A 15,572-nucleotide genomic window follows, 5' to 3' on the forward strand; every position below is an offset into this window, starting at 1 on the left:
GAAAAATCCGAAGGCATCCTTTGCACAGCCTTGTGTGTGTGAGTGGGTGGGTGGGGGTATAGGAGAGCCTGACTCCTCTGCCCCCAGCCCCACGTGTTGGGTTGGGTTGGTGTGACTGCCAGCAGAATTAGCTGTGATTTCTGCTCTGGGCATCATCCAGCCTAGACAGCCACTGAGGGGATGGCTGGTCCAAGCCGCAGAGTGTGAGAGAACAGCCCAGAACTTTTTGGAAACATGACCTCCTTGTTCATGCCAACAGCCTGGAAGATGGGACAGGGATGGAGGAAGTGTAGGCCCAGATGTGACAGATCACTGCCAAGGGGCACAAAAGGGCCGGGGTCTCGAGCCAAGGAGGCGATATCCAGTGGGTGTGCCCCTCCTGCCAGCGAGATGCACGCCTGCACCAGGACCAGCTCCTCCCCCAGGCCCCTGCTTGGGGCTACCCCAGTCATCGGATCCTCAGGGAGAGAGGACATTCCTGTTGAAAGTCACCATCGTCCTGTGTAGGCAGAAGACTCCTGTACATCCAGGACACATCAGGTGCCTTGAACCCCACACAGGTCGGGAGAGCCCGTTCCCATTCTGAATGCATCAAGCGGCTCTTCCCCTTCCCCTCCCCTCCGCTCACAGACACCCTGAGAGGGAATGGTACATCCCCAAGCCCCCCAGATGGTGAGTGCTTTGGGGAGGAGGAGAAAAAACTCAGCCTTTGGTGAGAGGATCCATTGTTGAAAATGTTTGCTACCGTTCTTTTTCTCCCTGCCCCCTCCCCAACAGTCTGGCCCCAACTGCAGCAGCCCCTTAGCGTAGCCATTTGGGGTGGGGGTGTCCAGGGACTACTTGTGTTTACTGAGGGACAACTATGTGCTTGCACAGAACGTTTGAATCACTGTAAGTGCATTATCTCATATTATGGTAATAAAAGGGTGTTATTTTCCCCCATTTTACAGATGTGGACATTAAGGCTTAGAGAAGGCAAGAGATTTGCTAGTCACTAGTAATGGCTTTTGCCACGCCGCCCCCAGCAGATGGAACCAGCCTCCCATTCTCTATCTCTGTGTAATAAGCTGTCAGGCTGACATTCAGGAACAAAGTGCCCCTTAGGGGGCCGCCTCACACCCCCTCCCAGGTTGCACTGAGCCATCCATCAGGGCCGAGGCGCCAGCTGCCCCGCGAGGTTGCAGTCGGCAGAGAAGTATGGCTTATTTCAGGCTGACAGCCGGGCCTCCTGGCAGAGTGGCTTAGACAGCCTCAAGCCTGAGGGACCATAGCTCATAGGAAACAGCCCAGCCCACCATCTCAGGTGACACCACCCCTGCTCAGAGCTGCCCAAGTGGGCGGGGACCATCCCTCAGCTCTCAGAGCCCTCAACCTGAGGGTGGAATGTCATGCTGCGTGGAAGTCATTTTCTGGGACACAGGCTGGCAAGGACACAGGAAATACCTTTCCCTGCCCCATGAATCCACAGAGCCACCACCTCGCCTTCAGGTGAAGCCTTTTCCTGCTTTCATTCCCCTCGCCTGTGCTGCTGGGGCTCCGGGATAGAAACAGTGTGGTTTTGGTCTTGGGACGCTCGTAGCGTAGAATCTCATCAGCCTGCCCACCCCTGTGCACAGCATTTCGATCCAGAGGGGCCCAAGGTGGCACGGAGGAGGGGCAAACCAAACCTGTTGCTGTCAAGTTGACTTTGACTGATGACCCCACGTGTTAGAGTAGAACTGCTCCTTAGAGTTTTCAAGGCTGTGACCTTTCGGAAGCAGATCTCCAGGCCTGTCTTCCGAGGTGCCTCTGGGTGGGTTCGAACCACCAACCTTTCAGTTAGTAGTCGAGTGCTTAACCGTTTGACCACCCAGGAGCAGAGAGTGAGATCTCTGTAACGTGCCCCCAGGACCCTCATGCCCTACAGACAGTTTTGATATCGGAGTCTGCCACTCTGGCCCCATCTTCAGAGTTTGGAGGTAGGGAAGTGCATTGGAACAGAGTCTTTGTCACCACTCACCCCACTATCAGCCTTGAAAACATCCTCTACTTACTGACCACTTTGGGCATAGTGGTTAAGAGCTGGGCTGCTAACCAAAAGGTCGGCTGTTCGAATCCACCAGCTGCTCCTTGGAAACCCTATGGGGCAGTTCTACTCTGTCCTGTTGTTTTGACCTGAGTCAGAATTGACTCAACAGCAGTGGGTTTGGGGCCTGGGGAGGGAAAGGAGGAGAAGGGGAAGTCCTTTTGACTGGCTGAGGAGGAAACCAGCCTTTTGTATCACCTCTGGGGGTTGCTCACATCAGCCAAGGATGTTAGTGATCAAACGAACAGAAAAAAAAACAAACCAGTTGCCATCCAGTCAGCTCCAACTCATGGCAACCCCATGTGTGTCAGAGTGGACCTTCACTCCCTAGGATTTTTAAGGCAGTGACCTTTCAGAGGCAGATCACCCGGCCTTTCTTACCAGGCACCTTTCTGGGTGGGTTCCTACCACCAACCTTTGCGTTATTACACCACCCAGTCCTTAAACCAGTAGGTAGTTCTCAAACTTGGGTGTGTGTCAGAATCACCTGATGGTAATGTTTAAAACACAGATTAGGGGCCCCACCCCCCAGAGTTTCTAATCGGTAGGGGTCGGGCCAAGAATTTGTATTTCCAACAAGTCCCCAGGTGATGCTGCTGCTGGTGGTCCTGGATCCAGACTTTGAGAACCACTGCTTTAGACAACACCACAAAAGAGCACACTTCACTACCTTCCATTCTGTCTCCCAGCCCTCAGGGCTCAAACGCCCCTCGGGATGTCCAGCTTGAGTCCCACTTGCAGCAGCATAAGACTGTCCCCACCAGACTCATCGTGAGCGGGTGGAAGAAGCATCGCCACTGTCCCCAGTTCACAAGCAGCCAGGAAAGTGCCTCCAGTGCTGTGCATTCCTGCAGCGCCTGCTCCACCCTGGAGGGCTCTCCCAGTGGGACTGTGGCCTTGGCTGGGAGACTGGGTGCCTGGGTCCTCTTCTTGGAACCCGAACCCTGTTTCCCCATCTCCTTCTTTGTGCCCGGGGAGAGCCCCTCTAAATCCTCATTGCTCCTGTTTTCTATTTCAGCGCAATAGCCAACCCTGTCCTCCCATGGCTCAGAGCCTGCATGTGCCACCTTCCCCTCCCCAAAGAAGACAGATGCATGGAAGACTGGCCCCTTTCCCTCTTGCTTATGCACCCAAGACACCCCTGTTCAAGTGCCATTGAGAATTCCAGGCCAGGTGGGCTCCTGGAACCAGCTGGCCCTGGAAATGGGTCATAACAATTTTCTAGAAACAGAAGTCGCCTTTGCTATTGTTGTTGGGTGCCATCAAGTCCATTTTCAACTCAGCAAAGTCGCCTTAACCTACTGTGTATAGAGAATTTCTCTAGTTGTAAACACACCCCTCTCCTTAACCACACTCAGTGTTAGCCCTGCTTCCTCCGCTAGGAGGCATGATAATAAAGGAATTGTATGTAGTACTACCTTCTGTCGCTCTGTTTGTTCTCCTTTGCAGGTAAATCCCAGGCTGGCCAGCGGGTCCTTAAGTGCATTGCGTCCCAGTGCTACATACTGAAGCCTGTATGTTAGCCCTGCTAAAGGCCTCCCCTCCATGATTAATAAACCTATTGACCACATTAATCAGGGTCCTGCCCACCGTTCTTTAGTCAACTCACTTTGTCAACAAATCCTTGATTTGTTTGAACTGATCTCTCCCGCCCATGAGTGTCACTAGCTCCAGGCTGCAAGGGAGAGCCAGGCTCAAATGTGTCTGCTTGAATTGTGTTCCTCTGAAAGCTTTCTGCCTTCGGTCAGTCAATATTTTCCCACCACTTACCATGATCCACAACCTGCCTGTGTTAGTGAACCTGCAGTTCGCTCTTCCCTGCTGCGGGAGTCTCCCTCGGCCTGGCGCAACAGATGCAGGATTTGGGGAGAGGCCAGAAGCAAGGGGGCTCTTCTGGCTGGGCACCAGCTGAGACACACGCTGGACCCCCAAACCATCTCACTCCAGAGGGGTAGGGTTTCTCCACTTGGACCAGCTAATTTGTCCTCATCCCCAAATCCTGGGCTGGGACACTTTTTATCCCAATGTTAAAAGAGTGGAACCTTTGCTAATCTTGAGGGCGCCAGGGCGCCCGTGCAGAGCTAAAAGGAAGTGCTTTGTCCCTATAACACAAGACATTCATCCTATTCAATTCACTGCCCTGTCTAGAAAACTTGCTTAAGGTGGGGGTGGGATCAATGGGAGAGCCTGAAGAGTGCCTAGGTAAGCTGAGCCCAAGAAACCTCCAAGACAGAGGGAGGCAGGCTGGGAACTGGGCTGCTCATTCATAGTGAACCTGAAGGGGGCCTGATCACTTGTTGTGTAAGCAGACTGATCCATCTGAGGAAGTCCCCAGGCGGGGACCCACCTTGCAGGGGAGCTGTGAGCTCCTGTCCTGCTCTCCTGTGACTTCCAGGGCCCCTTGGGTCCAGATTATTCACTGCACCATCACAGCAGCAGCCCTTGGACTGTTTGGGCATTAGACAGGAAATGAACAAGCCTAGGGCACGGCCATGGCCATGGGTCCCCTTGGACTGACGTCTACTCACTTTAGCCATCAGTCACAGTAAGTGTGAGTGTGTGTACATGTGTATGCACCAGCACGTGCCGTACCTGAGGAGGGACGAGCACCATGCCAGACCTGTCCCTGCTGGAAACAGGCAATGGCCTGTGACTGCTGTCTAAACACCCCAGCTGCTGACAAGGGCCTTGTCAGGCGGGCAGAGAGCGCAAAGTTTTTGGGGAAGCTGTTCCCCATGGCGGCTGCCAGCTGGCCTGTCACCTGCCACCACTTCCCAGCAGGCATGGATGTCTCATGTCAGCCATGAAGGCTGGGCTGTCATTGCTGCCTCTGGGTGGGCTGCTTGGAGCTGGGGGCCTGGCTCCCACTCCCTCTCGACAACTGAGAACAGAGAGGCTGCCGGAGGAAGGGAGGCACAGGGGCCAAAAAGCCGAGACCACTCCACTTTTCTTCTTAAAAACAAATACACAAGAAGCACCTACTTCCCTTTTCCTCTTGCTTCTGCTGCCAGTTGAAACCCTGCCTGGCAATCCCTTGAACAGAAAGAGGAGAGGGCACTGCGGGGGTCCCAGATGGGGTCCTTTGGATCAGGCCAGCGTAAAGAGAAAAGTGAGGTGAGCTTGAATCTAGTTCTTTCCACCAGAGAGGTGGAAGAACGTCACTGCACTGATGATGTAACAAATTCAGCCAGAGCCAAGAGGGTCAGCATCCCTATGAGCCTGCGCACTCTTACTACGAAGATGGGAGCAATCTCCATTAGACTTTAAAAAATATTGCAAATAGCTCGTGAATCCCTAATTCTACTTTAGAGACCCCCAAGTTGGGAGCCCGAGATCAAGTTCAGCATGCTCTCCTTGAGTTGCTGACCACTAAATAAGAAGAATGGGTCCTTTCAGAAACTGGAGTCGCTTGAGAAAAATAAAAAAAGGACAATATTGACAATACATTGGGATTTCAGGGATTCATTGAGGGAGATTTGGGTGAAGCTGGGAGGAGAAGGAAAAGAAGCTTCCTGAAGCTACTAAATTGCAGAACCTGGCTTGCTGCCAGCCTTGTCCACTTGTTGGACCCGCCCTGCTCTGGACAGTTCCCAGAACTCTGATGGTGGCCCTCTCGGCAGCCACCAGAAGACAAATCTCCAGGCAGTGGGTTCAAGGGTGCCTCAGTTAGCTAGTGCTGCTGTAACACAAATACCACAAGTGGGTGGTTTTAAAGAACAGACATTTATTTTCTCACAGTTCGTGAGGCTGGAAGTCTAAATTCAGGGTGCTGGCTCTAGGGGAAGGCTTTCTCTCTCTGTCAGCTCTGGGGGTAGAGCCTTGTCTCTTTCAGTTTCTGTAGCCCTGGCATTCCTCAGTTCCTTGGAGAACTTCATATGGCATCTAGTCCCACCCCTTAACCCCATTGTGCTTGCTTTTGTGTTTAACCCGCTCTTTTTATAATGCAGAAGTGATAAGGTTTAGGACCCACCCTACACTGGTATGGCCTCATTAACATCACAAGGAAAACCCTATTTCCAAATAGGATTCTATCCACAGGTATAGGGGGCTGGGATTTAAACAGGTATTTTGGGGCGACACAATTCAATCCATAACATGGCAAGAGCCAGTCACAGCCCACTTGTGGCCTTGCTCTACCTGTTCACCTGCCTCCTCTGCCTCAAGGGACACCAAAGGGAAACGGGGCAGGCCCAGGTGAGCCTGGGCTGGCTTTGGCCCTCAGCTGTCTGAGAGTCTCTAGGGCCACAGGAGGGAGAGTTCCAGACGGGCAGCTTCTGTCAGAAGGGCTTAGCTGAGGCACGCCCTGTGGAGTGTTGTTATTCTTTTTATTAGTTTCAGGAAACACAATAGTCCATCTACACTGCTGTCATTAAACTCAGCAGAAACGAGATGGCCAAATCGATAGCCTCCCACTCTTAGCTGAATGCTTTAAGAAGGAACCTTTGCAATGCCAATATTTTTGTGTCCAAAATGGCATTTATTTAATCTGGCTTTCCTCTTGCTTCTGCAGATTATTGAGTGCTGCTGCTGGGCCAGCCAAGAGCAAAAATGAGGCCCTGGGAGAAGCTTGTCCGCCAAGTCCACACGGCTCCTTTGGCAGCCCAATCCCTCCTCCCTGATACACTAACCCCTTCCCAGATCACTGGCCTGTGCCCCCAGCTTTCAACCAGATGGATAGTCTTGTTGGGGCTCTGCCTTTAGTTTGGGGACTCCTAAGGACCCAGATTCAATCAATTTCTTGCCAAGCACCTACTCTGTTCCAGGAACAAGCTAGATGCCTTTACATACATGCTTTTTTCCTTCTTCTTCATTTCTTTCTTTTTTAATGTTGTTGAAAATATATACAGCAAAACATACACCAATTCAACAACTTCTACATGTACGACTCAGTGACATTGATTACATCCTTCAAGTTGTGCAACCATCCTCACTCTCCTTTTCTAAATTATTCCTCCACCATTAACAAACTCACTGCCCCCCTAAGCTTCCTGTCTAACCTTTGGAGTAGCTGTTGTCAATTTGTCCCACATAGATAGTTCTTTAAAAGAGCACAATGGTCAAGGCAGACATTCTTCACTAATTTAGTTAAATTACTGTTTGGTTTAAAGAAAGCTTTAGGGGATATTTTTGGTTTAAGGTTTAAAGACTATCTCAGGGCAATAGTTTCAGAGGGGTTTATCCAGCCTCCACTGGCTCCAGAAAGTTTGAATTCCATGAAAAATTGATTACACACATATCTTTATTTAATGCTCACAGCAAACCTGTAAAATCGGCATTATCTTCAATTTGCAGATGACAAAACCAAGGCCTGGACAATTTCAATGACTGCTCAAGGCTCACACAGATACCAAACGCAGAGGGAGAATTGGCCCAGGCTCTCCAACTTCCCAACCCATGCTCTTTCCACCCACACTGTGGACCATCACCAATGGTGTACTTTCCGGTACAGTGACAGCCAATAACACATTGGGGGGCAGGAGGAACCTTGGTAATGTATATGAAAGCATTTTGCAAACTATAAGGCTCAATTTCAGATAAAAGGAAAGATTTAATTACATCATGCTGGTCTCTGCCTAGCCTTGGTGGTACAGTGCTTAAAGTGCTCAGCTGCGAACTGAAAGGTGAATGGTGCAAACTCAGCAGCCGTTCCACAGGAGAAAGATGTGGCAGTCTGCTTCTATAAAGATTTACAGCCTTGGAAACCCTATGTGGCAGTTCTACTCTGTCCTATAGGGTCACTGCTATGAGTCAGAATCAACTCAAGGGCAATGGATTTGGTTTGGGTTTTGGTCTCTGCCCATCTCCTGCTCATAAGCCCTGAGACCAGAAAATACACTCATCCATCCATTTGGTGCCAACAATTAGTCATCTACCTACCTGTTCAGGGTGAGGGATGCCATGCTGGGTGAGTGGCAAGGAGGCGCCTTCTGCCCCCAATAAATCTAATCACCAGGCCTTGTCATTTTACTGCCCGTCTCTCAGAGCTACTATGGTTTTTGTCTCTGTCTTGCTGCTGCTTCCCTCCAGGATCCATCCTAGGGCACCTAAATCACTCCAGCAGCCTCTCCCTGATCTCCCTGCATCCATTCTAGCCACCCTTTAACCATTCTCCACTGCGGCCACAGAACTCTTTCTAAAGGCCAGATCAGAGCCTGGGCTTAAAACCTTTCAACAGGTGCCCCATGGCTCTTAGCTTAAAGTTCCACCTCTTTAGCCAAGTTGCCACATTGTGATCTTGCAGCTGCCACCCTCCCCAGACAGTCCCCTTGGCCCTCGGGGCTCCAGCTCCAAAGCTCTGGGCCTTTGCATGTGCCATTCCCTCTGCCTGGGACACACTTCCTTCCACCCTTGCCAGGTGACTCCTCCTGCCTCCAGCTCTTAGCTCTGGCATCACCTCCTCTGGAGGCCTTGCCCTTCCAAAGTTTGGGTTGGTGCCCCTCCCCACACTTCCCCTGTGCGTATCACTAGCATACCACTGAGTTGCAACCACCAGTTTACTTTTCTGTGGCCCCCATTACATTGTGGGTCTGTGAGTACGGGGATTAGGTCTGTATCATTCATCATTGTATTCCAGGTGCTTGGCACATGGTGGTGTTAGGGGCCGTGGAGTCAATTCCAACTCACAGAGACCCCACGTGTCATGAATTGACTTGTGTCCCCCAAAAAAACGTGTGTAGCAACTTGGCTAGGTCATGATTCCCAGTATTGTATGATTGTGTTATCTGATGTGATTTCCTTATGTGTTGTAAACTCTATCACTGTGATGAGGTTATACTGATGAGGTTGACAAGATTAGTGTCTTAATGCAATCTCTTTTGAGATATAAAAGAGAGAAGTGAGCAGAGACACACGGGAACCTCATACCACCAAGAAAGCAGTGCCGGGAGCAGAGCGTGTCCTTTGGACCTGAGGTTCCTGCGCAGAGAAGCTCCCAAACCAAAGGAAGATTGATGACACGGACCTTCCTCCAGAGCCAACAGAGAAAGCGTTTCCCTGGAGCTGATGCCCTGAATTTGGACTTGTAACCTACTGGGCTGTGAGAGAATAAATTTCTCTTTGTAAAGCCATCCACTTGTGGTATTTCTGTTGGAGCAGCACTAGATGACTGAGATACCATGTGACAGTAGAACTTCACCATAGGGTTTTCTAGATTGTCATCTTTACGGAAGCAGATCACCAGGTCTTTCTCCCACAGAGCCGCTGGGTGGGTTCTAACTGCCAACCTTTTGGTTAGCAGCTAAGCACTTAACCATTGTGCCATCAGGGTTCAATAGGTCTTTTCTGAGTGAATAAATATTTCGTCTGTGCAAGCACATGTGTTGGTCATTGTGATGGCTGGCAGCATTCTTGTGTGGTCCCCAAGCCTGCTCTGCTGCTGCTTGTAAACTCTCCTCCCTGGTACCAGATGGTGAAGCAATTCTCCCATCACATCATGCAGGAAAGGGGGAGTAAAGGAGGGGTCCCTAGAGACATCTCTGCCACCCCTCCCATGGGCTGAAGAGCCTACAGCCCATCCCAGAAGACTCTAGCCTAATCTTTACAAGTCTGCAGGGAAAAAAAAAAAGCCTGCCCCTGTCCTGATATGAACACCCCGTTCTGCCCAGTGCTAATAGAGTGGTCAGTGGGCTCCACTGCCCTGTGCACCACTACTCTCTATTCTCCAGATGCTGCAGACAGCACACCAATCCAGAGGGCATCCCAGCAGGTTCATCCACAGGTCTAGGGGACAGGAGAGCAAGAATGGACAGAGAGGAAGTGGCTTCCACTTCTAATCTCCATGACTTGGTCCTCAGCAGACAATGGAGGGTCACTACCACCACTCACCCTGCCCCCTAGAAGGCCATAACCAACTCCTGACCCACACAGCCACAACACCCCCTCAGTAAATCTCCTTGGGAAACTCTCAGGGACCCATTCCAACTGGATCTTTGACAGGTCACCTCAGATTCTGCAGTCCTCGGTAAAGCCTCTGGAGGCTTTGGGACAGAGCACTGCAGGATGGGGCCATCTCCCCTGACGCTGGATCTGGACCCCGAAGGTGATGTTTTGGGACAGTGTTGGGCCACCCTGGCCATACCATGAGGAGGAGGGAGGGAGACAGACCTCTCACCTGGAGGGGGTCAGCGATGCCTCACCTCCCACTGCTGTGGGATCCTGCCCATCCCTCCATACACGCTGTACAGCAATGCCTCAGGGCCAGCATGCATTCTGCGCTTCCTTCACCTGCAACTTGTCACAGTGGCTGCGATAGTCAAGGAAAGCTCATTAACCAAAACCCGGACCCAAGGGAGCTGGGCGACTTCTACTGCAGTAAGGTAGCAAGTTCAGGGGCTTGTCAATGGCTCTTCCTAGTCCCATGGTTTTAAATGCCTCCCCACTCCCCACTGACCATGCTGCATTCTGCTCTGCTTTTCCTGAGTGTGTTGACTTTGTGTTTCTAAGTCTTCTCTGAACCTATCTCACAGCCATCTAAGAGGATCCCTATGGGCCAGGTCACAATGTGAGGTCCCCCACACCTGGAAGAGCCATCAGGCTCAGACAAACCTGGGAACATCCTAGAGATTGGACCTAAAACTGACATCCCAGGCCCCATCCCTACAGGAAGCCATTTGTGACTGCACCTCGCCCCTCCCTCAACACACAGATGGGCCTGACCCTCAATACGGTTATCCTTGATGTGGTGGGGGGCACAGACTCAAGGTGGGCAGATGGCCTTGCATGCAGAGTGCTTGGCCACTTGGACTGACCCTGGGTCATGCCTGCATCAGCTCACCAGGCAAAAGATGGAGCTAGGGTTCCTCAAAGGAGCCCTGGTGGCACAATGGTTAAAGGCTTGGCTGCTAACCAAAAGGTTGGCTGTTCGAACCCACCAGTGGCTCTTTGGGAGAAAACACCTGGCAATCAGCTCCCACGAAGATTACAACCTAGGAAACCCTATGGGGCCGTTCTACTCTGTCACGTGGGGTTGCTATGAGTCAGAATCGACTCAACAGCATCCAACAACAGGGTTCCTCAGGCACCCAGAGAGACTGAGACCCTCCCCTCCCAGCAGATCTTTAACCTAGACCCTGAATGGGAGCTGAGGTCCTCCCTGAGGGATGTGTATTTGACCAAGGGCAGGACTGGTGTCTGATCCCCCTTTGGGTCCCTCACAACAACCATGCATGAAATAAAGCACAGTTGTGGCTGAATTAACAAAAACTCACCACAAAGAGACAGCCTGCTTGTGCTGTTGACACATTATCAGTTTTTATTCAAAAACATGCTATAAACATGGTGTTAAATAAAGCCGGGACCAGGATGGAGGAAACGCGCAGGTACGGCATTGCAAGCAGAAAAGTGCATCTGAAACCCACAAGCGTGCTCTCCCATTCTGCCCTGAGGCGGGTGGCAGTCGGGGTGTGGGGAGGCTCCCCCAAGGCCTCCCCTCCTCAGAGCCCCCTTCCAAGCAGGGAGCCAGGCCCCACTCCTGACGACTCCTTACTGCGGTGGAGAGGAGGAAAATGGGCTAACGGGAACCCTGGGGGGCTGGATGGACTCTGAAAGGCTAAGGGACAAGGAGTGACCTGGAGCACCTCGCACCCAGCTCCTGTCCTATGCCATGTCCCTGCTAGTTAGCACCTCCACCAGTGGGTGGGCAGGGGGCTGGAGAGGAGGGGACAGTCACATCCATCTGCTTAGATTGCTCCTTGGCCACCAAAGGACAGATGGTCACCTCATTCAAAGCCAGAACATCTGCGAGAGGGCCTGGGGTCTGGGGTCAGGTCGGCAACCTTTCCAGATTGAGAGCCCAAGATGCAGGCCCATGCTGGCAGGGAGGGGGTGACAGCACTCCAGCTCTGGGTAGGGGGCGGGTGGTAGAGGATCAGCTGGGGGTGCAGAGGGTGGCAGGTGGAGACTCGTGCCCGACACCTACTGCCCACCCTCCCCGGGGCAGTCCTCAGCCCTGCCCTCCCACCTCCTCTGAGAGAGGGCTGCAGAGGAAGGCTGAGTCTACATTAGACATTCCTTGAAGTTGTCTGAAAATCCTAAGGGACTTCTGAGTCAAGTCTGTAAATTGCTTGCAACAGACCTGATTGAACTAACTCTGACGTTAGCAAGGGAAGCTGAGAGTGAGGAAATGCACTCAGTTAATTCTGCCCCAATGAGATCCAAGTCAGGAGAAGCTGAGAAGACCTGACCGCCATCACTGGCACTCCACAACAGCCTTACTGCGTGGCATGGGGACCACTTACAGACAGACAGGTGAGGGGCTTGGCAGTAGCCCACCCCTGTCCACAGAGACTCCAGGCCAATGTAGACTCGGCCAAGTGACCAACAGCCAAGCACAGGGTGAGGCAAGAAGGCAGTTTGGGGAACCCTGGACAAGGCTCTACAAACAGACAGACAAGGTGGGGTTTGGTGGGGGAGGGAGGGGGCTGTGGCAAAGGCTCCAGGGCCAGAGGAAGCCCCTGAAGCTCACCAGAAACGTTGTTTGCCAGGGAGGTCATTCGCCCCCAGTGCACTAGGCTTCTGCTGTTGATTTTAACAAAAATGAAAAATTGCATTGATAGGCATAAACAAACCCACCCCTCCCACCCACAGAGAAAACTCATTATGCACCAGGTCCCACTGTGTGACTTGAACACTTGTTTGCTAAGTGTCTCTGCGGGAGCGTGTCTGCTCTGCGTTCTACAGTTTCAGGTTCCAGGCAGGCAGCGGAAGCTCCTTACCAGGAAGATGGGCCAGGACTGAAAGGCAGCTTGTTTCTACCGTGTGCTACTGGCCCCATCTGGAACCTGCCTTCCTGGTGCTTCCCATCAGCACCACCACTCCCCTCTCAGGGAGGTGGCCTGGACCTGGCCCAACGCTCTGAGACCGCCCTACTCTCCACCCCTCACCCAAACCACCCCCCCCAAATGCATGAATCCTGAACACGCCAAAAGTCCTATACTCCTGGTCCCAATTTGCACGTTATTTAAGGTAAATGGATGAATTACTGGTTGGCTGGATGGCCATGTCTTGGATCTTGGAACAGGACGATGGACGTTAAAGGAGAGAGCAGATCGAGTGCGAAATCCAGGTAAAGAGCCAAATATTACAGGTGAAAGGCAGCCGCCCACGCAAGGTCCCAGCCAGCACACTGCCACTGGATCCAAGCTAGCTGGGGGGTAACATTTTTGAATTCAGTTCCATGGATTCTTGACTTTTTTTTTTTTTTACTGCAGATTGTTAAATGAGGCCAGCATAAGTCAGATCCTACTGTAGTTGGACACCTCACCACACCCTACTTGTTCACGCTACACGCCATGACTTCAGCTGCTTTCTTCGTGGAACAGCTGCAACAAGATCCAGTCTGACTTCTCTGTCATTCGTCCTTGGGATCACCTGGGACATGATCACTACCCACCCCGCTAAGGAGGCCCTGCCGCAGAGATGGCTGGGCCCTGAGGAAGAAGATGAGGGTCCTGAGACCCAATGGATGTCTTGCACCCCTTCCTGGCAGGGTAATCAGGCCGAGTGATTCTGGCTGGGATGATTGTGGGCGCCAGCTCTACCTCCAACATCTAGTGGTCACAGGTCCTTTGCCACCCTCTGAGCAACAAAAATGTAAGGACTGTTTCCCCTTCCAAAAGCAATGTAAGAAAAGTGAGCAGCATCTGAACTAGAGAGGTATTTGTCTGAGAGTTTCTAGCAGGAATGTCTGTGAAAGTAACGGGTTTGCAGAACCTGGTGCGGGAATGCCCGCATGGGGTGGAAGGGGAGGCCTCCTGTGTCAGCAGAGGGCAGGAGGAAGAAGGGAAAATATGCTCATCAGTGAAAACTGTAAGGACCCATGCCAGCTCCGGCCGCATTCCTGGCAAAGCACTTAGCTGGCCCCTAGAGGACTCCCCCACTGCTCAGGCCTCTAACCCTCAGCTAGCAAACATCATTGCTCTGTGCAGGATCCTCTTCCATGCTTGCTTCATGCTCCTCGACTTCACCTGCTCTTCCAGGCTCTTCTGCCCCCCTGCAGAATCCCAGACACCAGGCCAAAGACAGCCATCTTCACACGGCTCCCACCTCCTGGCCACACCCTGGCCATGGTCCTCCATCCAAGGTACGCACCACTTCTTCCCAGTGCATTTGAGCGAGGGCCTGGTGCATCTCACCCAAGGGCCTCCTGAGTGTGGAGCCATGGTTTGTCCTGATTGAAACTGGACAATGTCCTCTCTCCCCACCTGTCCCCCACCCTCAGGAAAAAAAAAAAATTTAAACCATTAAAGAAATCAACGCAGTAAAAAGTTATACATCAGAAAGCTACCCCTAAGTGTATCTGCGAGATAATATTCCTGAATAATCGTAATTAGAGTAAAATACAATAAAAAAGTTACACTGTAAGGTATAAAAAGCCTGGGCAAGATGCTCCCAGGGGCCTGGCCTGGACGCCGTCAGGCTCCCCACCCCACCAGCTCTCCCATGTTCCCATGGGGCGTCGTGGACGGCAGTAGCCTCTGCTGGGACAGTCTGTCCACAAGGAGAGACAGTGTCAGTATGAGGAGGGGCAGAGGGCAGAAATGCATCAGTGCCAGGGGACTTTCCTCCTCGAGCATGCCCCCAGCCCACCCTGTCTTCTTTGGCAATTACACAGATAGATGCAGGTGTGGAGCCCAGCGCCCCCAGCTCCCTGAGGTCTCTGTGTGCCTCCTCCCTGGCCCTCCATCCACAGAGAAGTCTTAGGCCAAGGTGGGGCTGGCAGGGGAGGGCAGGTTGGGCGGGGAAGGGTGCAGGGGTCAGCAGTCTGGAGAGTGCAGGCAGGAGACACAAAGCTCAAATCTTCCCTCGTACAGAGCGTCCGGGTGGGGGACTGGGGCGCTCCCAGCTGCCCTCTCACGCGTCATACTTTTTACCCGTCCGGTGGATGTGTTGGAAGAGGGTCATGGAGAAGGCCATGCCCAGAATCTGAAAGACACAGGGGAAAGGACCTTAAACGGAAGGCCTATCGGACTGGGATCTGACCTCAGCCTCGTAAACCTTTGTAACGTCACACGGTGACTACAACAAGTGGGTGTATCCACTGGGGAGGCTTGAAAAACGCTTGTGGAATCAAGAAAATGGTGAACAGCGGAGGACCTTACCATTACGGAGTCCCTGGATGGTGCAAAGTGTTAATGTGCCCAGCTGCTAACTGAAATGTTGGAGGCTCGAGTTCCGCTCAGAGGTGCCCCAGAAGAAAGACCTGGTGATCTACTTCTGAAAAATCAGCCACTAAAAGCTCTATGGAGCACAGTTCAACTCTGATACACACATATTCAGAACTCACTCGACCTCAACTGGTTTTTTTTGCAACTACAGTGACCAGCTCAGGGTCACACACAGGTGACCTTTGGCATCAAATCCTGGCTCAGCCCCTCAAAGCTGTCTCAGAGGCTGCTTCTTCATTATAAAATGGGAATCATATGTCTCACAGGGGTGACTGTGAGAACTACATGAGATCACACGCATAAAGGGCCTGACCCTAAATGGCAGCTAGCAAGGAACTCAGGAG

General features: G+C 52.1%; 1 protein-coding gene across 2 annotated transcripts in view; it reads right to left on the minus strand.

Moving 5' to 3' along the window:
* Positions 1-11,292: 11,292 nt before the first annotated feature.
* Positions 11,293-15,572, minus strand: part of TSPAN9 (tetraspanin 9) — a 262,588-nt gene continuing 258,308 nt past the window's right edge. For both annotated transcript variants that reach the window (XM_023735677.1, XM_004381179.3), the window contains one exon: positions 11,293-14,986. In XM_023735677.1, coding sequence (XP_023591445.1) covers positions 14,915-14,986 — 72 coding nt within the window. In that variant the 3' untranslated portion in view covers positions 11,293-14,914. The remainder of the gene's footprint in view (positions 14,987-15,572) is intronic.

Source organism: Trichechus manatus, unplaced genomic scaffold (genome assembly GCF_000243295.1).
Source record: "Trichechus manatus latirostris isolate Lorelei unplaced genomic scaffold, TriManLat1.0 scaffold00081, whole genome shotgun sequence".
NCBI lineage: Eukaryota > Metazoa > Chordata > Mammalia > Sirenia > Trichechidae > Trichechus > Trichechus manatus.